Source organism: Macaca mulatta, chromosome 14 (genome assembly GCF_049350105.2).
Source record: "Macaca mulatta isolate MMU2019108-1 chromosome 14, T2T-MMU8v2.0, whole genome shotgun sequence".
NCBI lineage: Eukaryota > Metazoa > Chordata > Mammalia > Primates > Cercopithecidae > Macaca > Macaca mulatta.
In genome coordinates this window covers 76,253,598-76,280,403 of record NC_133419.1, presented here as the reverse complement: position 1 = coordinate 76,280,403, position 26,806 = coordinate 76,253,598, and the positions used below count along the sequence as shown (strand labels likewise).

General features: G+C 39.4%; 1 protein-coding gene across 12 annotated transcripts in view; it reads right to left on the bottom strand.

Moving 5' to 3' along the window:
- UVRAG (UV radiation resistance associated) overlaps window positions 1–26,806 on the bottom strand; it is a 329,617-nt gene that overhangs the window by 268,490 nt on the left and 34,321 nt on the right. For 10 of the 12 annotated variants that reach the window (XR_013404176.1, XR_013404177.1, XR_013404178.1 and 7 more), the window contains exons 2-3: window positions 23,167–23,284; window positions 13,622–13,656 (exon numbers count right to left, since the gene is read on the bottom strand). Coding sequence is in view for 9 of the 12 variants with exons in the window: in XM_077963910.1 (XP_077820036.1) it covers window positions 13,622–13,656; window positions 23,167–23,284 (153 nt within the window). In the remaining 3 variants the exon portion in view is untranslated. The remainder of the gene's footprint in view (window positions 1–13,621; window positions 13,657–23,166; window positions 23,285–26,806) is intronic. The other 2 variants (XM_077963913.1, XM_077963914.1) reach the window with 1 other exon arrangement.

Here is a 26,806-nt window from a genome sequence, read left to right as displayed (position 1 = left end):
GTGGCCAGTTTTGGCATTCTTAAAGGAAGCAAGGACATAATTCAAGAGCCAGGCCCAGGTCCCACCCATGACTAAAAAATGTCCCTCTCCACACTGAGCTGGAACCACAAAAGGGCTATACCCCTAAACAGCACAAGTGAAACTAAATCCACCAAATCCCTACCCACAAATGTCTGTAGGGAAGGTTGCCATGACGGGTAAGAGGAGAACCTTCCTTGGAAGAAGAAATTACACAGAATGCAGCAGAGACAAAAAGAACAATATAAAAAAAAAAAAAAAAAACAAGGTTTAAAAACATGGATGACAGAGTAAAAAGATCTGATATGCATTTAGCAAGCAGTCCAGAGAGAGACAATGGATTAAGGAAGAAGGCAAGGAATTATTTAAAGAGATAAGTAGCAATTTCCTAGACTGATTTAAAAAAAAAAAAAAAACTAATTCACAAGTTTAAATACCTAACAGGTCCTAAGCAAGATAAATAAATCCACATCAGAACACATAAAACCAAATAACTGACAACCAAGATATCCACCTAATTAAAATATTCTTCACAAATCAGAGTAAAATGAATGCATGCTCAGACAAAAAAAACTTGGGAGTATAACACTAACATATGCTCACTAAAGAAAATCCTAAAGGATGCACTTTAGGCAAAGTAAACTCAGAACATTTTTGCTGCAAGAATGAATGAAGAGCAAATAAATGGTACCTACAAGAGTAAATCTAAAGGAGGGGTAGGATGTCTGAAGTGATAAAATGAGTAGCTCAGCAAATTTTTCCCCCAAAAAGCAATAGTAAAACTGGATAAAATTCACAATCTACTGGCAGAAGACACTGGCTTGAGGTATCTAAGCATAAAGTCGCCAATCACTGGGCGACCACTAAGCTATGCAGACATAGGAGTAATCACTAGAAATGTGGATGGGCTTCGGAACAGCAGCAGACCGTCACCCGAACAGAACCACTGGCTTGTGGAATAGCTTTGAAGGATCACGTAGCTTCAGCCTTTCCTCTGGCAAATGAAGACAGGCAGAGTGGGAGAGAGGAAAGTGCTATAATGAACCATGCTGTTGAATTACATAATTCCCTGTGTCTCAGAATCATCAGTTATAAAACTATCACCTCACAGGGTTTTTATGAAGCTTGAACAGAACAGTAATAAAAAACTAATTATAGCAATAGCTACTATTTTAATACTTACTAGCGACAGTCACTATATAAAGTATTAATAATAGATAAAAAGGGCATAGAGAATGCTTATTCTGGCACATACAAATATTTAATCTGCTGAATAAATTAGCCTTGTTAATCCTAACAATAAATCCACATGAAGTAAATAAGACAATCTGTTAATTCCAATAGTTAAGACAAAATACCGTATTTCATCAAATCCAAGACATCACCAATCATAAAATGCATCATAACTTTATATACAACTTAAAAAGAACTGATTTTAAGATGCATCTAGATTGTGCAGGAATGTTAAATTGTGAAAACATTAAAAATCAATAAAATCAATAAAACACAGAAGCTGAGTCTTCTTGCCTAAGGTCACTTGGTAAAAATAGTATCAGAATTTCAATCTAGTTCTCTAGAATTTGTCTAGTGTTCATTTTGTGTGTGTTTTTCTTTTCTTTTTCTTTCTACCAAATTACAAAAGACAGAATTTAGAACAAAGCGGAGCTAAAGAGAGGGTCAGCAATTTCCTTATTTTAGATCTCACAGCCAGAGGCAGAAACAGGAAGAAAGAACTCTGCCCTCTGCCTATGCCCTATTCTCCAGGAGAAAGGAACTGGGGAGACTCCATAGGTCTCACACTAGCTCTTGCTGCTCCATCACCAGATTCTACCGCTGATGAGGGCTGAGACAAAACAACCGACTAAACATACTAGCAAAGCATAGACCATTACTACAAGAACGAAGCATTCACTACAGATTAGCTAAGAAGGAACTGGCCCTCCGCTGGTTCACCCAACTGTCCACCAAGGACACTGAGAAACCTGTAGCTAGGAATGCTGGGGAAAAGCCTTCTAGCCTGCAGCCTGAGGATGTGCCTGCTCCCCTGGAACTGAGTACCCTTCACCAACTCTACCTTATATGAGTAATGGCATCATTTGTGAGCCATTTACTGCATGGTGAGCACTATAACTGATTTAATTTAACATGAACTACAGGACAAACAAGCAAGCTGCATACAACATAGAGACAAAATGAGGGCTTCCTCTAGCTTACATATCCTAGGAATAAAAGCAATAAAAGGGACCTTTGAATTTGCCTAGTCCACCTCTAGTTCTGAAATAAGGAAGCTGACAGCCTCTGGTGGGAGCCCCTCCCTGCCTCTACCCCCACCCATTCTTTTCCTGGTTAACGTTTCTGTAACCACTAGGTTTCAGTTCAAACATCTCTTCCTCAGAAGCCTTCCCAGTTCTCCTCTTAACTGTCAGCCTTCTCTCCCTTCCACCCACTGTGAGGATGGGGCTTTTTTTGCTATTGCTTTCCCAAGTAGATAATACAGTAACCTGGAGACAAAGTAAGTATTCAAATATCTGCAGAATAAATATATATATATATATACCTATTCCTGGCACTTTGCTGCAAGAAGACCTAATCACTTTGGGGTTGAAAATATTAAATTTAAGTCCAAGACCAGAAAGCACAGCTTAAGATTCATTTGGAAAAAGTGATTCGCTTTCTCACCTAATATGAATCATGCTTTATAAACAGAGAATAAAAACCATTTTACTCATTTTTACTACTGGTATAATTATTACAAGAAAGGGGGAACAATGAAAGCTGTGTGTTCACTGATGTCCTTGGGGCTGGCTGCTGCTCCTCTATGCTCCCATAGGAACCTGTGAGTGGTTAACTTTCTTATGGCACCTGGCATGACACATCACCATCACTGATTTTTTTGCCTGTCTTCCCCTCCAGAACGTGAGCTCCTCAAAGGCAGGGATTTCTACCAGTGTATTTATCCTCTACAATATCCAGCACCATTACCAAAGGTTCAGTGTGCCAGGTACTATACTACTCATTTGACTATATATTCTTACTTAATCTTCACGAAACTCAAGAATCCTATAAAACAGACAGCATTATCCCAATTTTTCAGAAGCTGATGCTAAGAATTATGAAGTCACTTGTCTAAGATCACATGGTTGGTTATACCTGGAACAGGAAGACAAAGTCAGTATCTGGAACAGGAAGACAAAATCAATATCTGAAAATCATGGCAGCAGGCCGGGCACGGAGGCTCATGCCTGTAATCCTAGCACTTTGGGAGGCTGAGGCGGGCAGATCACAAGGTAAGGAGTTCGAGACCAGGCTGGCCAATATAGTGAAACCCCATCTCTACTAAAAAATACAAAAATTAGCTGGGCGTGGTGGCATGTGCCTGTAGTCCCAGCTACTCAGGAGGCTAAGGCAGGAGAATCACTTGAACCTGGGAGACAGAGGTTACAGTGAGCCGAGATCACACCACTGCACTCCAGTCTGGGCGACAGAGAAAGACTCCATCTCATAAATAAATAAATAAAATTTTAAAACATGGCAGCATTAGATCACTTTTGTATATGAGGAAGGCCATGTTGTGGGGACTGAATAATGGGGCCTTATGTCCCACAAAGCCCCTGAAGGTCAAGTGTAATATAATCATTACTGTTCCTCATGATAACCTTGAGTTGATGAGAAAAGGTTGAATAATCTTCCCTTATTTAAGAAAGGGGAGAGGAAGGAAATCCATTAAAAGACAACATGGATATGAAAAACTCAAATGGTAACATTTTACTAAACTGGAATTCAACAGATCACCAACTCCATTTATCCTTGAATAGTCAAAAAGAAGATGAAAAAGGGCTTCTTAACTATCAAGTTAGATCAAATATATCCCATCAACTTTTTTAAAAAGCCTCCAATACTTGTTCGGGATTTGTTTATTCTTAATTGGCATTAACTGGCATGATTTTCCAGAACAAGTGCTCCACAACATAAATACCATAATACCATATATTAAACTAAACTAAAACCACAACATAATACCATAATCCCACCAGAATGGCTAAAATTTAAAAGATGGATAATACCAAGTCTGGACAAGGATAGAGCAACTAAAAATCTCACACTGCTGGTAAGGATGCAACTGGTACAAACGCTTGGGAAAATTATTTAGCAGTATCTACAAAAGCTGAACATAACCTATAACCCAGCACTTAATTCCACTTCTAAGTACATACCTCAGAGAAATGCACACATATGTTCATTAGAATTAGTGAGCTACTATATACAACATGAACAAATCTCACAAACATTATGCTGAGCAAAAAGCAGATGCAAGCCGGGCGCAGTGGCTCGTGCCTGTAATCCCAGCACTTTGGGAGGCCGAGGTGGGCAGATCACTTGAGGTCAGGAGTTCAAGACCAATCTGGCCAACACCGTGAAACCCTGTCTCTACTAAAAATACAAAAAAAAATTAAACTGGTATGGTGGTGCACACTTGTAATCCCAGCTACCTGGGAGGCTGAGGTGGGAGAATCACTTGAACCTGGGAGGTGGAGGTTGCAGTGAGCCAAGATCCCACCACTGCACTCCAGCCAGGGCAACCAGAGTGAGACTCTGTCTCCAAAAAAAAAAGGGGGGGGGCACATGCCATGGTGTTAGAAGTCAGAAGAGAGGTTCTCTTTGGGAAAAGGTAGTGATTGAAAAGCAAGAGATAGGCCGGGTGCAGTGGCGTATGCTTGTAATCCCAGCACTTTCGGAGGTCGAGGCAGGCGGATCACCTGAGGTCAGGAGTTCGTGACCAGCCTGACTAACATGTTACGATGAAACTCTGTCTCTACAAAATACAAAAAAATAGCCAGGCATGGTGGCACATGCCTGTAATCCCAGCTACCTAGAATGCTGAGACAGAAGAATCGCTTGTACCTGAAAGGCGGAGGTTGCAGTGAGCCGGGATCACACCATTGTTCTCCAGCCTGAGCGACAAGAGTGAAACTCCATCTCAAAAAATAAATAAATAAAAGAAAGAAAGAAAAGCAAGAGATGATCGTGTTTCATTGATCAGTTCCTTTTGAAAAGTCATAAGGCTATTATTTGTGTATTTACTAGATGTGTGCTATATCTCAATGAAAAGTAATGAAACTATTTTTTTAAAAGATCCAACAAGGGAAAAAACAGGAGGTGCCCCACTGAAATAAATCAAATGAAGTCATCTCTTCCTGATGTATATCCTAAAGCCTAAACCTTCCTGGTCTTCAATTTATACCTTAAAAGGTAGTCATTTACTCCCCTTTGTGTAAGACTGCCTTTCAATAAAAGTAAATATATTCTAAAATATGAAGTAGCATAATTTCCTATTACTATTAGAGTGATAAAGTATCAGAAAAAGCAGAAAATAATACCTCCTTTCAAAGTGAAAAAAATGAGACTTGGTGAATGTATCTGAAGGGGCATAATGCATGGCAAGGAAGAGGGATAGATACTCTTGGGGGTTGTTGTAGCAAATATTCTTAAATACTTCATTCAAAATCAAATGCCTCTGGAGGACAGGGAAGTTTTTTGAAGTTATTTCATGTGATTGAATAGATGACCTGGGTGTTCTTTCTAAGCCAATATAACACTAATACAGTAGAGCTATTGTCAATCTTCTGATTACAAAGACCTTCCTTTATACTATTACAAAATAGTTGCCAGACAGTGAGCAGTAATTCCTAAGTTGGTACATTCAAATACAGGCAGATACAGCCCGCCACACATTCAAAGATTTCACAGCCTACCATTTTTATAGGCCCAGATGGTTTTTTTATTTATATTTAATCTACACATACCGGCCCAATTTCTACATGAACAAATTAAACAAGTACTATTATCATCCAGGGACCTGTACCACCATATTCACTGCAAAGCACAATTGCAGAATATCAGGATATTTATAAGTTCTGAAAAGTTCACTGTCTACTATGTACCCACAAGAGGACCTAAAATCATTATTACTATAATGTTGCTTGATAACAAATGTATGGTTACAAGAACACAATCAAGAACTCATAAAAGGTGTTCTAACTTTCTGAAACCATACAACACATCTCACTGGAATAGCATACTGATTTTACCATTAGTCGTAATACAATAAACTCTCTTTCCCTGTCCCATTCACTTTTATTCAGACTTCCTATCTCAATTTAGAAATTACTAACTGTTAGAAACCTTTCCTAACTTCTCCCTCCAAACTAAGATAAATAAAACTTTTACATGTTTTCATGGCATCCTGTTCTTCCCTGGTACTATATATAATTCCATGTGTTGATTATCTCTGTCTCCCTTCAAATCATGTGGTTAACCAGACAGAACTTGGAAAACCTTGAAGATGATGCAGTTTAAAAGACAGTAACATAATCTGACATAAGCTACACACACACACACACGCACACAGATTGTTAATTCATTCAATCATAATTCAACTGAAACACAAAGTTGGTTTGAGAAGCACTCAGACCAGTAACTCATAAAAAGTATTTGTACTGTTTAGCCAGTTTTTTCCCAAAGATTTAAAAACAGCTCAGTCACAATCTCAACAGAACTTTATAGTTCTGATAAATTATGCCACATGCTTTCCCTAAAATGCACACTCTAGAACTTGTTTATTCAATGATAAAGCCTATCACTGACCTCTGTAAGCCCTCTAGCTAACAGAGTGGAAGGAAGCGGGATATAAGGGAGGCTGCAAAACAGCAGGGCTCTGAAACACTGGTTTTACCAGTTACTAGCTGTGTGACCTAGATCAAGTTCCTCTACCTGCTGAACCTGGTTCCTCAGCTGTAAAACAAGCATATCTCTTAGCATATCTCTTAGCTTGGATTGCTGTTATCAGGATGAGAAATAATGTATGACATGTCCAACACGCTACTTCAATCATAGGTGGGTACTTATAACTGATACCTCTTCTTTAGTTAAAAAAAAATCCATGTACAGAGACATTTCAAAACACACACAAATTAGCTATCAATATACTCCCACCACGAGATTTTTAATATTCTAATAAAAGTTAAAAATTCCTTTTTGGGAAAATAACCAATGATTAGATTAACTTTATAACTGTTAAAGGCAGATGTGGGTTCATGACATAATTATTCTCTTTTATAAACATGAAAAACCAACTTTTAGAGAATTTAGTCACTTTGGTTGTTATTGCTTCAACAATTTTAGTTATTAATTAACTCAACGACCCTTCAATAATATCAAGGATCTAACCTCTCCCTGAACCCAAGAAGAGATGATTTGGAGGGCACGGCTAGCTGAAGCCAGAGACATTAACACTGAGCTTTACATTCACCATGAATTGTTCTATGCTAAATATATCATGAATAAGGTGAGGGTCCTGGTCCACCAGATGTGCCCCATTTTGCATTACTTGTAATGCTATGCCTTCCAATATCTAATTCTCATTCTCATGCTCCTTAGCCCTTGACCATCATCTCCTATTGCTCCAGGCCATTCCCTCTGCTGTCCTGATCCTCAATTCCCTTGCACCTGTCTCTCTATTATACGTGCATAGCAACATCTCAAATCACCTCTGCTCACTGCACTCCAGCCTTACTAACTTCTTAGCCATTTTTTGAACACATCAAGTACACTCCTGTCTTTCTACTTTCCTGTTTCTTGTCCTGGAACAGTATTCCTGAAATAGCTATATAGCTTGTTCCCTCACTTTTGTCAGGTGTCTGCTCAAGTGACATCTCCTATGTGACTGCTGCAGAAAAACCGCAATCCCCCCTGGCAGGTACTCCCTTATTCTGCTTCAGTTTACTCTGTTCTATTTATTACCATCCAACAGAGCCCACTTACCAGTTCTAACATGCATGTTTTTTCACATTGTAAGATGAATTCTGGTTTTAGAAATAGTAAAATCAATAAAGTCCTACAATCTTTGACCACCAGGTGGCAGTCATCCAGTGTCATTGTATCTACATGCACACCCTTAAAAGTAGCCCTGTTTGATATTAAGTTAGGCACAATGTTGGCACTACATGTGCTGAGTTTAATTGCCATTTAAAATATTTCTCTTGATTTATATTGAAAAAAAATTTGGTAATATTTAACAATTTAAATTCAAAACTTTTTTTAAAAATCAAGTGTTCACAACCATGTAAACAGAACTCTTACAGACTGAGGGTGAGAGTATAAATCAAACAATTTTGGAAAACTATTTAGCAGCTTTAGCTGGCCATATGCATATTCCTAGCAATTCCACTCCGAGATGTATACTCAACAGAAATACATCCATACATTTATTTTTCTGTGATTTCATATAATGGAATATTATAAAGCAAACAAACCACAACTATGTCCCACAAAATAAATGAATCTTACTATATAAAGTTGAAACATGGCAATCGGACACAAAAGAGTGCATACTATATTATTTCATTTATACAAAAACAGGTAACATTAGCCTATGGTGTTAAAAGTCAGGAAAGTAACAGTGACTAGAAAGGGCATGAGAGGGCTTCTTAGGCACTGGAAATATTCTATTTGTTGATCTGGATGCTGGTTACACAGGTGTATTCAGTTTGAGATAATTCAACATGCTGTATACTCATAATCTATAAACTCTTCTATAAATGTCAAATTTCAATAAAAAGTATTAAGATTTTGTGTAGGCAAAAAGCACAGAAACAGAGCAAGGAGGCATGAATTTGGTATTAGAGAAGCAAATATCTGTCACTGGAGAAATGACTTCATCCAACCTCTTTAAAGGACTTAAGGAAGTAAATGTTTTACTGCTAATAGGATTCCTTATCACACGGAAAATAATGCACCTGAAGGAAGGAAAGACTGCTAAATATCTTGGAATGGACTGAAGAAACTCCAAAGTAACAAGAGGTTAGTAAAATTGAATCACAGCTCATAAGACTATTGCCCAGGACTTACGTTCAGTTTAATCAGAGTGTTTAACTATTTTTTGTAAATGTAAAGTAACAGTGAGTCTTACAGCCAGAAACTTAGATTTGGATACGTATATATATATGCCATACTAAACATACATTACATTGTTTGTTTGCCAAGTCAAAGCAAATCACGATACAATGACTATGGAGATTACAAACATGAACCACATGAGGTCCCTGCTTTCTGAAATTTATTATTACATATCAAAGAGGCTAAGACAACCATACAAAAAGCTATTATATGGATTTATAATGAGACTAGTGGCATTTAAAAAAAAAAAAAAAGCACAAAGTTTTTTATTTAGTTTTTGTTGTTGTTGTTTTCTTGAGATTGGGTTCTCACTGTGTCGCCCAGGCTGGAGTGCAGTGGTGCAGTCATAGTTCACCAGAATCTCAAATTCCTGGGCTCAAGGAGTCCCCCTGCCTCAGCCTCCCAACTAGCAGGGAACTACATGTATGCACCACCATGCCCAGCTAATTTTTTTATTTTATTATTTATTTATTTATTTATTTTATTTATTAAGTTGTTTTTTTTTTTTTTTTTTTTTTTGGTAGAGATGGAGTCCCATCATCTTGCCCAGGCTGATCTCTAGCTCTTGGGCTTACATGATCCTCCTGCCTCAGCCTCCCAAAGTACTGGGATATAGGTATGGGCCACCACACTCAGCTCAAAATAATTCGTTTTTCCTTTGAGACAGGGTCTCAACTCTGTCACCCAAGCTGGAGTGGCACAATTTTGGCTGACTGAAACCTCCGCCTCTGAGGCTTAAGCAATCCTCTCACCTCAGCCTCCCAAGTATTGGGACTACAGGTACACACCACCATACCCAGGTAATTTTTTTATTTTTTGGTAGAGATGGGGTTTTGCCACGTTGCCTAGGCGGTCTTGAACTCCTAGGCTCAAGCAATCCACCTACCTCAGTCTACCAAAGTGCTAAGATTATAAGCATGAGCCACTGCACTGGGCCCAAACTACTTTTAAAAAAAGAAAAAGGGGAATCCTGTTAATGATTATAAGAAACCTTTCCGGCCAGACATGGCAGCTCACACCTATAATCCCAGCACTTTGGGAGGCTGAGGTGGGCAGATCACTGGAGGTCAGGAGTTTGAGACCAGGCTGGCCAATGTGGCGAAACCCCGTCTCTACAAAATATACAAAAATTAGCTGGGCATGGTGGTGGGCACCTGTAGTCCCAGCTGCTCAGGAGGCTGAAACAAGAGAATCGTTTCAACCTGGGAGGCAGAGGCTGAAGTGAGCTAAGATCGTGCCACTGCACTCCAACCTGGGCAACAAGAGCAAGACTCCATCTCAAAAAAAAAAAAAAAGAAAGCTTTTCAGAAGCATCTAAAACTGTGCTGTCTAATATATCTACTAGCCTCACATGGCTATTTAAATTAAAATTAAACAAAATTTAAAACTCAGTTCTGCAGTAGAACTGAACCACCTTTCAAGTGCTCAATGGCCACGTGGCCAGTGGCAACTGTACTGAACAATACGTAGAATATTATCATCATTGCATAAAGTTTTATTGGACAGGTGATCTGGCGTATTCAGGAGTTAGAAAGAAGCACAGAAAAAGGGCATAAGAACAGTTTATCTAATATTTGGGGGAAAACACTCTTTTTAATCATTTTTTTCTTTTTTTTGAGATGGAGTTTCGCTATTGTTGCCCAGGCTGGAGTACAATGGCGCGATCTCGGCTCACTGCAAACCCCGCCTCAGGTTCAAGCGATTCTCCTGCCTCAGCCTCCCAAGTAGCTGGGATTACAGGCATGTGCCACCATGCCTATCTAATTTTGTATTTTTAGTAGAGACGGGGTTTCTCTGTGTTGGTCAGGCTGGTCTCGAACCCCTGACCTTAGATGATCCGCCCGCCTCAGCCTCCCAAAGTGCCAAACAGAAGGATCCATTTATTCAACAAACATTTGCTGAGCATCTTCTATGTGCCAAGCACAATGGTAACAAATAGATACAAAAGCATTTAAACAACTAACTATTCAGCAAATATCACAATAGCTTAAAGACTGCAAAATCCTAAACAGGAAAGAAACCAACCATCTCTGCTGTTGGCCTGGCAGTGCTTCCTCGGAGACAGCAAGAAGGGCAGTAACAACATGCCATCTCTGGCATATTCTCTGAGGGCTGTTGACTCCTGTACTGCCCAATGCCCATCAATCTGAACCAATCACAATGAATTAGCAAAAAGCTAAGACAAAAGAGCTTCCTCAGAAAGAAAAGAGTTAATTAGGCTGGGCACAGTGGCTCACGCCTGTAATCCCAGCACTTTGGGAGGCCGAGATGGGCGGATTGCTTGAGGTCAGGAATTCGAGGCCAGCCTGAGTAACATGGTGAAACCCTGTCTCTACAAAAAATACAAAAATTAGTCAGGCATGGTGGTTCATGCCTGTAGTCCCAGCTCCTTGGGAGGCTGAGGTAAGAGGATCACCTGAGCCCAGGAGGTGGAGGTTGCAGTGAGCTGAGATCATGCTACTGCACTCCACCCTGGGTGATAGAGAGAGACCCTGTCTGAAAAAAACAAACACACAAAAAAAAGAGTTAATTAAGTTAATAAAACCTTTATTAAGATATAAAATAAACAAAAAAAAAATCCTCGCCAAAATCTCAAAAGAATACCTTTTAAAAGGAACATCAAAAAATTAATATTTGTCAAACAACTACCCAAGAGAAATACACTGGGAACTAAGGGGATATAAAGACATACAGTCTGTGACCTCCAGGAGATTTGATCTACTTTGTGAAACAGAATGTTCATGAATAATCACAATGCAAGCAAACACTGTATGTGGTACATTCAGAAAATAATTACAGAATAAACTGTGAGTTGAAAGGGGCCTAGAAGTCTTTTAACCCAATCCTCTCCCTTGTCTTGAATTCATTCTACAGTATCCTTTGGAGACAATATTCCACCTAAGTGCACTAAGGATGAAGGTATCATGACCTCACAGAGAGCTCCAAAGCAACTGAAGATGGAGGCCAAAAGGAGTCGAAGATAGGAGCTAACATTCAGAGATCTTTAGAAATATGGATTTGGGAGCCAAGTGAATATGCAGTAAATCCAATACTAATAATGTAGAACAATACACTAAAGTGCCATTATGACATAGGGTCTATTATAACACAAGTCTGGGGGAAAAGCAATGGATGTTGAAAACCATCCCCAACATTTGACTATGGAAAAGAGAATACAATAAATGAACACAAAATTCTGTTCTATCTTCCCCCTAATCACTCCTAGCTCTCAACTGTCTGCAAACTATTTCTGTTTCCACCTGAGCAAGGAGAGGAGGAAAAACTAGTCTTTACTAAGTAGCTATTATATGTCAAGCATGATGCTAGGCACTTATTGTATATCATATAATATACGTAGAACCAGAGCTTTACTGGTGATGGGACCTCCCCAGAGATGGACTCAAGGAAACTATCTGGCCTAGAATCCAAATCTATTGATATTTTAGAGACATTTCAAAGACAGCTTGATGAAGAAAGAGTAGAGACGAAGACAGAAGGTCTAGACTGGGGTTCTGGTCCTGCAGTCCTGTGACTCTGCAAAAGTTGTTGGAACTCTCCAGGTACCAGCTTCTTAAGATCTGCCCCATCTACTTTACAGGTGGCTCTAAGGCTCAAAATGGGATAACATGTAAATACAACACATCACTGATATCCATTTATTCATTTAACAAGAGTTAATGAGCATCTATACTATTCTAGACTCCAGGGTAACAGAAGCAGCAAGATTGGCAGGGCCCCTGCTTTCATGGAACCTATGTTCTAGCAGGTGGGAGGCAGTTCATAAACACAAGCAAGCAAGAGTTTCGAACAGTGATGAACGCTTTCAGGAAAATAAAACAGGGTCATGAAAAAGCATGACTAGGGGAAAGGGAACTGCCCTGGATGAGAGAGTCATAGAAGGTCTTGCTGAAGTAACATAGGTGAGACCTTGAAGACCTCTTCAGTCAATCGAACAGCTGAGGAAACAAGTGTTCTAGACATAAGGAACAAGATAAGCTTCACATGTTTGAAGCACTGAAAGAGGTACACCTGGAACACAATGAGGGCTGAAAAAAGGAGGAGATGAGGTGGAAAAGCAGACAAGGGCCAAATCCAAGATGGTATTGAACCATTATAAATATATTTTCATTACTATAAAGGTCTTCTTTGTTTTCAACACAGCCTAATAAATGGAGACATTTATGCAAATATCCAGAGTACACATTATCAAAAGTAGGACACTTACAACTTTCCAACTGAGCAATGCCACTGCCAAGAAACAAGTAGGTGTATCCTATACAAAAGTCCTAGGCATAAAATTCTTAAGAACCATATCTAAACAAAGATATCATTTATTATGACATACAGCCAGTGAAATAATCAGAAACTTATTTATGGTAAATGGAAGTGAGAAAACTATAGAATTTGAGTTTTTACCATTTAAAGTTCTTAACAGAAAAATCAGTTCATTTCAGTAAATATATATCAAGCACCTATTACATAAGCACTATAGATAGATACAGCAATGAACAAAACAATCATGACTTAACAATTGAGCAGATCTGTATCATAAAACCAGAGCTGAACCTCAACTTATTTTACATTTCTGCATTTCCTGAAAACAGGTGTATACACTTAGTCATATGTACCTGTCAGAAAGCAAACTTACCAAGGAATTCTTAATCACTTCACTTCTATAAAATTCTGGAAAAGAAGAAAAAAGAACAATAAGTGATATGAAAGAAAATAAGCCCATTAACCAACTCTTAATCCTCTAAATTTTTTAACATATGTTCCAGTAAAACATTTAAAATATTTTCAAGGAATTCATTCTTTCTATATCTGTTAAAAAAAAAAAAAGTAAAAATTAAATGAAAGTGTTTTAAAGGGAAAAAAATTCAGTAAAGAAGGTTAAAACATTTCAGATTTGCTTTAATAATTATGACTTTACTGACTGCTTTTTCCTCCCATTCTAATTTGAGCCCTTAAAAGCTCCAACTTTCTTCCCTCCCCACTTCCACCCTCACAACTGACTCCATTTGCTCTGTTTTTCTCAAACATCTCTAATCATTACCCATTGTAGTACTATGGAGTGAATACTGATGTAGGTTACCTGGTTGCTAGTGTTTTAATCTAGGTTACCTGGTTGCTAGTTTTGGTTAAAACACTAGCAACCAGGTGACTTAAGTCCTATTTCTACCTCTGTCACTAACACTATGTCTCTTTAATTCCCTTGGGCGTATTATTGCTCTAAGACAACTTAGAGAATTGAACTGATAATTGAAGGTCCTCGGGAAGCGTTTAAATTTCATGACTCTACAAGCCTTCATGTATGCTGGAAAATGTTACAAAACTCAAGGACGCAATCAAAATGTGTCAGAAATTCAGACATTCCCGAAAACCTTCCAATATTCCCTCTACTAACCCTGCCCAAGTCATCTCCATGCTGCTCTTATGGCCAACATGATGAAACCCCATGTGTACTAAAAATACAAAAATTAGGCATGGTGGCACATGCCTGTAATCCCAGCTACTTGGAAGGCTGAAGCAGGAGAACTGCTTGAACCCAGGAGGCAGAGGCTGCAGTGGGCAGAATTGCACCACTGCACTCCAGCCTGGGTGACAGAGTAAGACTCCATCTCAAAAAGAAAAGAAAAGAAGAGAAGAGAAGAGAAGAGAAGAGAAGAGAAGAGAAGAGAAGAGAAGAGAAGAGAAGAGAAGAGAAGAGAAGAGAAGAGGAAAGGAAAAGAAAATTGTACGCTCAAAGAACAATTTGACTTTGATAGATATTGCTAAATTGTTAACTACAAATATTGTGATAATTTACAATACCACTTATGAAGAAGCCTGTTCCTCCAACACTATTGTATTGTATTGTTCTTTTCATTTTATCCTCAAATGGTTAACCAATTATTCCAATCATTAATTGATGACACAAACTTAGAAATCTATGTATTTATGTATATATATACATATATCCTAATACACATGCACCATACTTTTTTCAAAAAACAAAAGCATAAGGGATTTAAAACTACTGTTTTTTATTACAAGGTATTTTACATTATACTGTATATATTTTTGTGTCATTTGAATTCAATTCAAGTATATTTTACTGTTAAGTCAGTGAAAAACACAATAAAAATAATCTTTTTCTTTTGAGAAAGCAAATTCCTTAGCTTAACCTGCAAAGTGTCTAAATTAAACAGTTTTTGCAGTATTTCCAGCTCTAAGATGAGTGGTATCATTCCTTCTTCCAAAACTTTGTTAACTTGGGGGCTGGCCCACAGTTTCTTCATCTTTCAAAGGACAATGACACCCGGAATATAATAGGGTTTTTATGAGGCTGAAATAAAATAATGTATTTAAAATATTTTACAATCTTTATTAATAAAAGTTTTTAAACAATTTTATTGCTTAAACAAAATTGTTTAAAATTAATAAAATTTTATTAATAAAATTGTTTAGTTTTTTCCATTCAATGTGAGCAAAATCATACAAGTAAATTTTCTTTTTTTTTTTTTTTTTTTTTTTTGAGACAGGGTCTCATTCTGTCACCCAGGACAGTGGTATGATCTTGGCTCACCGCAACCTCCGCCTCCCGGGTCCAAGCGATTCTCCAGCCCCAACCTCCTGAGTAGCTGGGATTACAGGTGCGCACCAGCACCACTTGGCTAATTTTTGTTATTTTTAGTAGAGAAGAGGTTTCGCCATGTTGGCCAGGCTCGTCTTGAACTCCTGACCTCAAACGATCCACCTGCCTCAGCCTCCCAAAGTGCTAGAATTACAGGAGTGAGCCACTGTGCCCAGCCTAAATTTTCAAAAAGATACCATTCAAGACCTGCCTCTACATGAAAGGGACCATTAAATACAAATACTTCTCTATGTAGCCATGCTAAGACAGAAAGAAAAAAAGCAATCACAGATTGCACAGCATGGTTCCAGTGGCACGTTTTAGCTGTTCTGCAGCATCCCATTCATTCAACAAATGCATAAATGCCTCATTCTAATACTCATAGATATGGTGTATCTATTCAATGCAAAACTATGTAGGCACTATGCATAACTTCTCCTACTATGAATGTGGACTCTTAATAGGAGAAATACAAACTTATGCTACACTGCAAAACTATTTTTCACCTAACAGGGTGGCAAACATTCAAAAGTCTGCACAGGCTTGGTGGTGAAGCTGTGGGGAGAAAAGCACTCACACATAAAACAGCTCCCACGGAGGACAATTTCGCAATATCTACCAAAACTACAAGTACACATTCTCTTTGTCCTAGTAATTCCACTTTATGAAATTTACCCTATCAATAGACTGCCACTCATACAAAACAACGTATTATAAAGTTATTCAATGCAATACTGTGTGTATAGCAAAAGACTGGAACCATCTAAGTGTCCACTAACAGGAGCCAGTTATGGTGTATCTATTCAATGCAAAACTATGCAGAAAAAAAAACAAAAATCAGGGATGCTGTCTATGAATCAATATGGAGAAAACCCTACGATAGTAAGTGAAAAATGCAAGGTACAGAAACATAAATAGTATGGTACACTTTGGGTAAAAAAGAGGAGAGAAAGGAATAAGAATATTTGTATTTGTACTTGTATTTGCATAAAGAATCTCAGGAAAGACAAACAAGAAATGAGTAACAGTGGTTATCAGGGTGGGGTAGAAAACTAAGGTGATGGAAGGCCAGTGAAAGGGAGGCTTTAATATGAACCTTTATATCTTTGCATATATACACATATATATATATATATATATTTTTATCTACTAAAAAAATTAAATTAAAAAGACAAAAATATTTGAGGGCCTAGTATGTGTCAAGCGTGGTTCTGCAGTTCTGCATAATGGGGTCAGAGCAATGAGCAAAAGTGACCTGAAAATCTCTGCCTTCATAGAACTTACATTCTAGTGGAAAGAGACATACAATAATCAAATAATTAAACATACAGTATGTCAAGTGATCTTAAGTACCGCGGAGAAAAATAAAGCACAGAAGACAGAGGAGAACAATCACAATTTATAAAAGCATTAGTCAGTGATCAAGGAGACTTTCTCTGAGAAACATTTGGAATAAAGTCCTGCAATTCAGAAGGAGCAGCACTGAAAGGAAAAAAAAAAAGGCCAGGTGCAGTGGCTCAGGCCTGTAATCCCAGCACTTTGGGAAGCCAAGGCGGGTCAATCATGAGGTCAAGATTGAGACCATACTGGCCAACATGGCGAAACCCCATGTCTACTAAAAATACAAAAATTAGCTGGGTGTGGTGGCGCACACCTGTAGTCCTAGCTACTTGAGAGGCTAAGGCAGAAGAATCGTTTGAACCCAGTAGGTAGAAGTTGCAGTGAGCTGAGATTGCGCCACTGCACTCCAGCCTGGGCAACAGAGCAAGACTCCGTCTCAAAAAAAAAGGGGGGGGGGGAAGAAAGATCTGCAAGAAGGTAGAAGCACTAGTCATGTGAATATGTGAAGGAAAAGTATCCAAGTCAAATAAATGTCAAATGCAGAGGTCTTTAAGTTAGTTAAAACCAATGCATTCAAGCAACAGCTACACGTTCAGCTAGCTGGAACACAGACAGCTGGAAGAGTAGCAGAAATTGAGTTCAGAGAGGTAACCAAGAACCAGATCATGAAAGGCCTTCTAGGAAACCATAAGGATTTTAGCTTATACTCTGAACGAGATGGGAAGCCATGGGAGGGTTCTGAGGAGAGAAATAAAGGGATGTGACTTTGATTTTAACAGGATCTCAGTTGAGAACAGACTGAGGGAGTTGCATCAGCAGACAAACCTGTTAAACATCTACTCCAACAATGTAGTTAAAAGATGACTGTGGTTTGAAGATAGCAAGAAGTGATTAGGTTATGGATATATTTTGATAGTAAGAGCCAAAAGTATATGCCAAAAGACTGGATATGAAACGTGAGAGAAAGAAGACAATCCAGGATAATTCCAAAGTTTTTGGCCAAGGAAATGGAATTGCCATTTTCTGATATAAGCAAGAATACAGGAGGTGGATCACAGCTGGAATATCAGAAGCTCAGTTTTGAACATACCAAGTTTAAGTTACCTACTAGACTCCAAATGGAGCTACAGAGTAGGCAACTGGATTACAGGGGTATGAGTTCAAAGGAAAGATGAACAGGTGACATTTAAAACTATAAGACAGGCCGGGCGCGGTGGCTCAAGTCTGTAATCCCAGCACTTTGGGAGGCCGAGACGGGTGGATCATGAGGTCAGGGGATCGAGACCATCCTGGCTAACATGGTGAAACCCTGTCTCTACTAAAAAAATACAAAAAACTAGCCGGGCGAGGTGGCGGGCGCCTGTAGTCCCAGCTACTCGGGAGGCTGAGGCAGGAGAATGGCGTGAACCCAGGAGGCGGAGCTTGCAGTGAGCTGAGATCTGGCCACTGCACTCCAGCCTGGGTGACAGAGCAAGACTCCGTCTCAAAAAAAAAAAAAAAAAAAAAACTATAAGACTTGACCCAGGCCTTTGTGGCTCCCGCCTGTAATCCTAGCACTTTGGGAACCAAGGCAGGTGGACTGCTTGAGCCCAGAAGTTTGAGACCAGCCTGGACAACACAGCAAAACTCGGCTCCACAAACAACAAAAAAAAACTAGCTGGGCATGGTGGTGTGTGCCTGTAGTCCCAGCTACTCGAGAGGCTGAGGTGGGAGAATCACCTAAGCCCCAAAAGGGTGAGGCTACAGTGAGCTGTGATTCTGCACTCCAGCCTGGTTGACAGAGTGAGACTCTGCCTAATAAAAAATAAATAAAACTACAAGACTTAAGTAAGATCGCCAAATTAAGTAATATAGAGTTCATCTTCTGATGTATTCAAGACAGTTGGAATTCCAGGAGAGGGCAGGCACTTACATTTCATGGGTCAGAAAATAACTATGAAAAACAAACTTGAGGGCTGGGCGCAATGGCTCACGCCTGTAATCCCAGCACTTTGGGAGGCCAAGACGGGCGGATCACGAGGTCAGGAGATCAAGACCATCCTGGCTAACACAGTGAAACCCCGTCTCTACTAAAAATACAAAAAATTAGCCAGGCGTGGTGGCGGGCGCCTGTAGTCCCAGATACTTGGGGGGCGGGGGGGGGCTGAGGCAGGAGAATGGCGTGAACCCGGGAGGCGGAGCTTACAGTAAGCTGAGATCTGGCCACTGCACTCCAGCCTGGGCCACAAAGCGAGACTCCATCTCAAAGGAAAAATAAAGAAAAGAAAAACAAACTTGATTGTATAAAAATTGCAAGTTTAACAGAAAACCAAGTTTAGAACCCATCCATCCATTAACACAAGGCTTTGTTCTCTGGGGATATAATAACTAGTATTTGATTGAAAATAAGACAGTCTCCTAAAAGCACTACAAGGATGTCAAAAGTCAAAAAATTTCACACATCTCTTCTTAAATTTCACACATATCTTCTTTGGATCTGCTGTGAATTTACCTGAAATAAAAGAAAAACTTAGAAACCAGCATTTTGGATATTCTTCAATAAAAAACTGTCTTCTGACACTAAGAAATGTCACCACTAAACAGGTGGTACGGGTGGTTAATCGAGAAGAGTCAATTGCTCTCTTATCATGGTTGTTCTATACCAAGGACCAAACAAGGATCATAAAATATTCACATTTGTTATAACAGGTCCGACCAACAAGATACAACAGCATTAACTAGAATTACTACAGAAAGGGCTTCCCAGCTCCTCCTATGGTAGTTAAAAGTTCGTAAAGCCCAACAAAGTTCACGAATAGGCTTCATTCAACCATGACATTTTGGAATGGGAGGAATGCTGAGAAATCACCAATCCCTTCATTTTAATGATAAATTACTAAAGCTGGCAAGAGGGAGTAAATGCCCTATCCAAGAGGCTTGACAGCTAGTGCCAAATTCAACAGCTACACCAGACCCTGGACTTCCCGGGGTCTGTCACCAGCTATTCCCTACCTGTGTTGATGATTAGCTCACTGAGATAACTTCAAAAAACAGTCAATGATAACTGCTAAATTCAAGATATAATCTGAGCTAAAAGAGAAAAAACAAAAACAAAAAAGTCACTTCGCTTTCATCATATCTCTAGACAAGTTTTTTAACATGATCATCAACCAGTCCCATGACTACTCGTTTTAGAAAACACTATTATGATTATTATAATTCTAATTGCTATCATTTTCCAAATTCCCAAAATGTGCTAAGTACTGGTGTTAATTACTATTATCAGAGGTAACACTGGGGTAAGAACACAGAAGTTTTGTTAAGATAACCAGGACTGATTATACAGAAACTCATCAAAAATTTAAAATACTCCAGCACTGTCATATATTGCTAGTGATATAACCAATTAGTGAGCAGTAGACTAAATGTTTTAAGGCCTACAAAAATGCTTATACCCTTAAACCAAATAGTAGCCAACCTGTTTCATTTTCCTTCTGGACATATAGGAAGCTTACATTTCCCAGTTCCCTTTCCATCTAAAAAAGACAATTCAGTCCAGGCACAGTGGCTCACGTCTATAATCCCAGCACTTTGGGAGACTGAGATGGGCAGGTCACTTGAGTTCAGTAGCTCAAGACCAGCCTGGCCAACATGGTGAAACCCCATCTCTACAAAAAAATACAAAAATTAGCTGAGTGTGGTGGCGCATGCCTGTAATCCCACCTTCTCGGGAGGCTGAGGCAGGAGAATCACTTAAACATGGGAGGCGGAGGTTGCAGTGAGCTGAGATGGCACCACTGCACTCCAGCTTGGGCAAACAGAGTGAGACTCCATCTCAAAAATAAATAAATAAAATAAAAAATAACAAGGACAATGCAACTGATTTATGGCCAATAGAATGTAATGAAATTGATATGGACCATTTCCATTTAAAACTCTCCCACAAGTAATCCTTCTATACCTGGCCGTGTCTGAGGCCATGTATTGAGGACACAAGCAGCCCAAACTAGAAGGAACCTGCATACCTGAGTCATCACTTAGAAGAAAGCTGCCAAGATAGCGCCTGATAAAGGACACCTGCACTGGACTTAGTATAAGAAATGTATTATGGTAAGCCACTAAGAGTTGTGGTATTTGTTACAGTAGCTACCATTAAGCATTCAGATGAATACAATTGTTTTAAAAATATGGAATGGGCTTGGCACAGTGGCTCATACACATAATCCCAGCACTTTAGGAGGCCAAGGCAGGTATAGGATCGCCTGAGGTCAGGAGTTCAAGACCAGCCTGGCGAACATGACAAAAACGTTGTCTCCATTAAAAATACAAATATCAGGTGGGCGTGGTGGCAGGCACCTGTAATCCCAGCTACTCAAGAGGCTGAGGCAGGAGAATTGCTTGAACCTGGGAGGCAGAGGTTGCAATGAGCCAAGATTGCACCACTACACTCCAGCATGGGTAACGGAGCAAGACTCTGTCTCAGAATAAATAAATAAATAAATAAATAAATAAATAAATAAATAAATAAAGCAAGCAATGGTTAGACTGAAAAGTGAGAATGAAATAAAATTACATGAGGACGGTGGAATTTGAGTCCTTTTCCCATCCTTAAAAATTATTGCTGGGCGTGGTGGCTCACGCCTGTAATCCCAGCACTTTGGGAGGCCAAGGCAGGTGGATCACAAGGTCAGGAGTTCGAGACCAGCCCGGCCAACATGGTGAAACCCCATCTCTACTAAAAGTACGAAAGTTAGCCAGGCGTGGTGGTAGGTGCCCGTAATCGCAGATACTTGGGAGGCTGAGGCAGGAGAATCACTTGAATCCAGGGAGGAGGAGGTTGCAGTGAGCTGAGATCGCGCCATTGCACTCCAGCCTAGGCGACAGAGCAAAACTCTATCTTGGGGGGAACAAATTATTTTAAGACTATTTACTCTGAAGGAGTTTCTTCACTGTATATTTCTTGACTGAATGTTTTAATGAGCAGATACTGGAATTGACATTTTTTAAAAAAGTTGTTAAACAATCGCCGCTTTAAATAATGATTAAGCCTAAAAAGAGGTTAGGGACCGTGGCTCACACCTATAATCCCAGCACTTTGGGAGGCTGGGGCAGGAGCATAGCTTGAGTCCAGGAGTTCGAGACCAGCCCAAGAAACATAGTAGGACCCTGTTTCTACAAAAATTTTTTCAAAGTTAGCCTGGAGAGGCATCTCACACCTGTAGCCCCAGCTACTTGGGAGACGGAGGCAGGAGGATCATTTGAGTCTGTGAGGTCAAAGCTGCAGTGAGCCATGACTGTGCCACTGCACTCTAGCCTGGGTGACAGGGTGAGATCCTATCTCGAAAATAAATAAATATATATATATATCTCACTGGAATTTTTCACCTTTGCCACAGGACAAGATTCAAACAAGTCTCAGTATCTTTTGTTAAAATGATGTCACCTTTTGTTAGCATAAATACATCTTTAATCACATCAAGATTTTTATGATCCTCATAAAAATCTGTCTTACCTACTTCATAAGACATCATTATCTCTACTTTACAAAAGGGGAGAGTGAAGTTCCAGAAACCATGATCTTTATCAAAAGTCACAAAGCTAGTGAGTGGCTGGGCTAGAACTAGTATGGAAGTATTTTCCATCATAATCCAACATTACTATCATTTTACCATGCTTCCTCTCTTACACCATCCCACCTAAGCCAACTGATTATGTCTCAGTGCCTCTCATCTAATATGCATTCTGCAGGTGGTTGTGATTTTTAATCAAATATTTGGTCTGCTCTTAGAATTTTCACTTACAGAAGAATCCATAGTACAATACATAAAACTGAATTAGAGAAAACTATGTCATTCTTCTGAAAAATATCCTATATATACAGGAAATTACAGATATGAGAAGATATAAACTAGGTCCCTATTTTACCATAATATTAAAGAAAAATGTATTACATTTTTATAACAGTAAAATTACTACAGGATACTGGATTCAATCTACTTGAAATGCTAGGTACTAGACCATTAATAGCTAACATTCATAAAGGAATGATAAACTTATCAATGTAAGGCTCAGTTATCTGAAAGAACTATCCAATTGCCATTTTTCTTTAGTATACATCCCAACTGCTCATATTTTCAGACAGCAAAACAATTTAGGTTTCCGAGAAGCTGCAACAGCAGGAGGCACTGAGAATCACTTGTGTTACAAAAAAAAATAAAAATATAACAATCTGTGGGTAGCAAGTCCACAGATCCCCTTACCTTTATATATCTTTTCAGTACTACACAAGTGAAGTGTAAAGTAGGTATCAAGGAGCTCATGGCCATTTCTATTAACAATGTTCCGGGCAGCAATGTTCCGAAGATGTCGAAGACGCCGCTGAAAAATAACAAAAAGAGAAGGCATTCAGCTTTTTCCTCCTATAAAATTTTCTGAAAGTTGCAGTTCAAAAATGAAACGTAATAGGTTGTCTCAGTCATTTATTTATTGAGCCAGAAACCATAACCCATTCTCTTATTTATGCCTCAGCATCCCCTCTGTCAAACAGGAATTATACCTGCCCTATCTCATTTACCAGGTGGTTGAAGAATGAAGTGACAACAGACATGAAATATTTTTGAAAAGGACCAATGTTATGTAAGCGCTATATACCCATATAATAGCATTAGTATTCCCTGGAACATAAACTAAGTAATAATTTGCTTTTCTCCACAGAGGGATTCTGATAGACATGTAAAATCCATCTCATACCAACAGATAATCACCAGTTAACACATAACACTCACCCCTGATGCTACTTCAGTCTAGATGCCAGATTATCTATACAAGCAGGAAAATGAGGCCACAGCCAAAAAACAAAAATAGTGACTCACTGGTCACTCCATTCAGCCAATAAAGCAACTGCGGTGAGCTTCCATTCAATTCTCATTTCACCAGTAATCAACCAGTCTCAATTTCCTAATCAGGCCTCCTTCCTAACAATTTTGCCAACCAAACTCTTTAATGATTTGAAATCACAAGTTTGGAAACGCAAAAGCTTCAGAAGCAATAGTAGAAATCAACAAAAATACAAAATAAGCTTAAGGGATAGCCAAATCAACTCATACATCAAAAAGAGAATGTTGGCAATGCTGAAGTCTGGGCACAGCAGATTCATCCCCAAAAGTTAGTTCCCTATGTCAGACCATTATCTTCAGAGAGTTAAAAATAGAAAGCAAGTGCTTACACTTAAAATACGCTTAAAGCTCTCCCTCAGGCTGAAAGACAGTTCACTCTCCTGGGGTAAGTCCACTTTCAATTACATGCGCAGTCAGCCAGAAGAGCCCAGGTCTTTTTCCCTTGCACATACCAACCCAATCCTTTCTCCCAATCTAGAGATTAAGATTCTTTGAGAGAAAAGGTTATTGTCTAATAAATTTGTTTAATCCTCTAAGTATGAAAAGCCTCAAACATATTTACAAAAAGTTTCCTGGGCTTACTCTAAAAGGCTTATTTTTCCACAATCTGCCAATGGTTTCCATTTCACACCCTGGATTACAGCAACCATTTTCTCCTGCTACATACTCTTCATTAGCCCTTTCAGTCAAAACTTTAAAAACAGGAACCACTAATTATCTCTATACAATAATCACATATATTTTGCTATAAGAATGCAATCCTGCTCCTCTGTTGAAAGACCTGAAAACATCTGGAATATCTAGGATAATGCACAAACATCCCAACATTGTGTTCAAAGCCCTCTACAATCTGACTTCTCTATATACCATCCTTACTTCCCACCTGATCTTCCACATACTCAACCCCTCAGTCACACATGACTGCTTAAAGTCCATCAAAAAGACCATGCACTTTCCTAGCTCCATGCATTTGCTGATGGTAGATCTCAATGCCCATCCTGCTCTTTAAGGAGATCCTATGCAATTTTCAAAGTTTAGGAAAGAAGATTCCTGCCCTTCCTGATTTTCCAACTGAAATTGAGGCAGGAGAATAGGGTGTCCAGAGACCTAAGGCCAACCTAGAACTAAATCTAAAGGAAAACCCCAACTTTCCATGTCTGAGTAACAAAAGGACCAAAGGCTACTCCCTTTGCAAACCCCCCAATATGATTGGGTGCTTTCCATAACCAATCAGATGCTTGCATAGGAGTGTAACTTGGTAACTTCAGCCTCTGATTGGTAGTTTTCTGCAACCAATCAGACTGACTGCAGGCCACCACTTCATTTCCATGGTGTGAACACCAAGTGGCCAATGGGAAACCTCTGGGGGTATCCGGACCCTAGAAGATTCTGTAAGGGGACCCTTGAGGGGCTGCTCAGGCCCACTCCCACCCTGTTGAGTGTACTTTCATTCTCAATAAATCTTTGCTTTTATTGCTCCACTCTTTCCTTGCTATGCTGTGCATTTTGTCCAATTCTTTGTTCAAAACACCTAGAACCTGGAGAACTTGCAGTGAAGAACTGCTACCAGTAACAAAATCAGTTGCTCCCTTAAAAAGGCTTGATAGAAACCATTACCGCCGGGCGCGGTGGCTCACGCCTGTAATCCCAGCACTTTGGGAGGCCAAGGCGGGCGGATCACGAGGTCAGGAGATCGAGACCATCCTGGCTAACGTGGTGAAACCCTGCCTCTACTAAAAATGCAAAAAATTAGCCGGGCCTGGCAGCGGGCACCTGTGGTCCCAGCTACTCGGGAGGCTGAGGCAGGAGAATGGCGTGAACCCAGGAGGCGGAGCTTGCAGTGAGCCGAGATCGCGCCACTGCACTCCAGCCTGGGCAACAGAGCAAAACTCTGTCTCAAAAAAAAAAAGAAAAAAAAAAAGAAACCATTACCATCACTGTACTGTTAGCATTTATTAAATGTTTACCATGTGCCATGCACTGTGCTAAATATGTGCTTCATTCCTGTGATCATTTAATTCTCATAACAACCCTAGAAGGTTAACTATTAATCATTATTCTTTTTTTTTTTTTTTTGAGATAGAGTCTCACTCTGTTGCCTAGGCTGCAGTGCAGTGGCGCAATCTCGGCTCTCTGCAAGCTCCACCTCCCGGGTTCACGCCATTCTCCTGCCTCAGTCTTCCGAGTAGCTGGGACTACAGGAGCCCACCACCACGCCCGGCTACGTTTTTTGTATTTTTAGTAGAGACAGGGTTTCACCATGTTGGCCAGGTTGGTCTCAAACTCCTGACCTCAGGTGATCCACTTGCCTCAGCCCCTCAAAGTGCTGGGATTACAGTTATGAGCCACCACACCCAGTCAATCCCAACATTTCTAAGTAACCAAATATAAAACAAAGAAAATAATGAATTACAGGAGAGATCTCAAAAGAAGGAAAGAATGCAGAAAGCAAGCCAAGGATTATACCCTATATATTTGGATATGTATTTCTATCTAAGTACTACATATACCTAAAAGATATCATTTGGTCTTTATACTCCTTTATTACTACAGAACACAAGGAAATAACCAATTCTTCGACTCAAGAGAATAACTTTATGACACATGCAACTATCATGAAATTGACTGCCTTACAAAGCAGTGTGCAGGGCTTGGACAGAGATCGAATCTGTAATAGATGCATGAATATTATTACCAAAGAGATCTCCGCATTATGTAGCAATTAGCACGACCACCTCCAAGATACCTTCCGATTCTAAACTCTACGATTTCATCTGGGTGATTACCAGTGTAATCCATTAATGCAAATAAACAGAACTAACCACATTCAGATCATTTTATAAGAAGGTTTACAAAAAACAAACTCCACAAACTGACCAACTATACTTAAAGCACTGACTGTGGGCTGTATGCCTTTTTTTTTTTTTGCCTTTTTCCTTTATTTTACTTATTTCAAAAGCATTAGGGTATTTTCGCTATACCATATTTAAAATCCAAGATACTT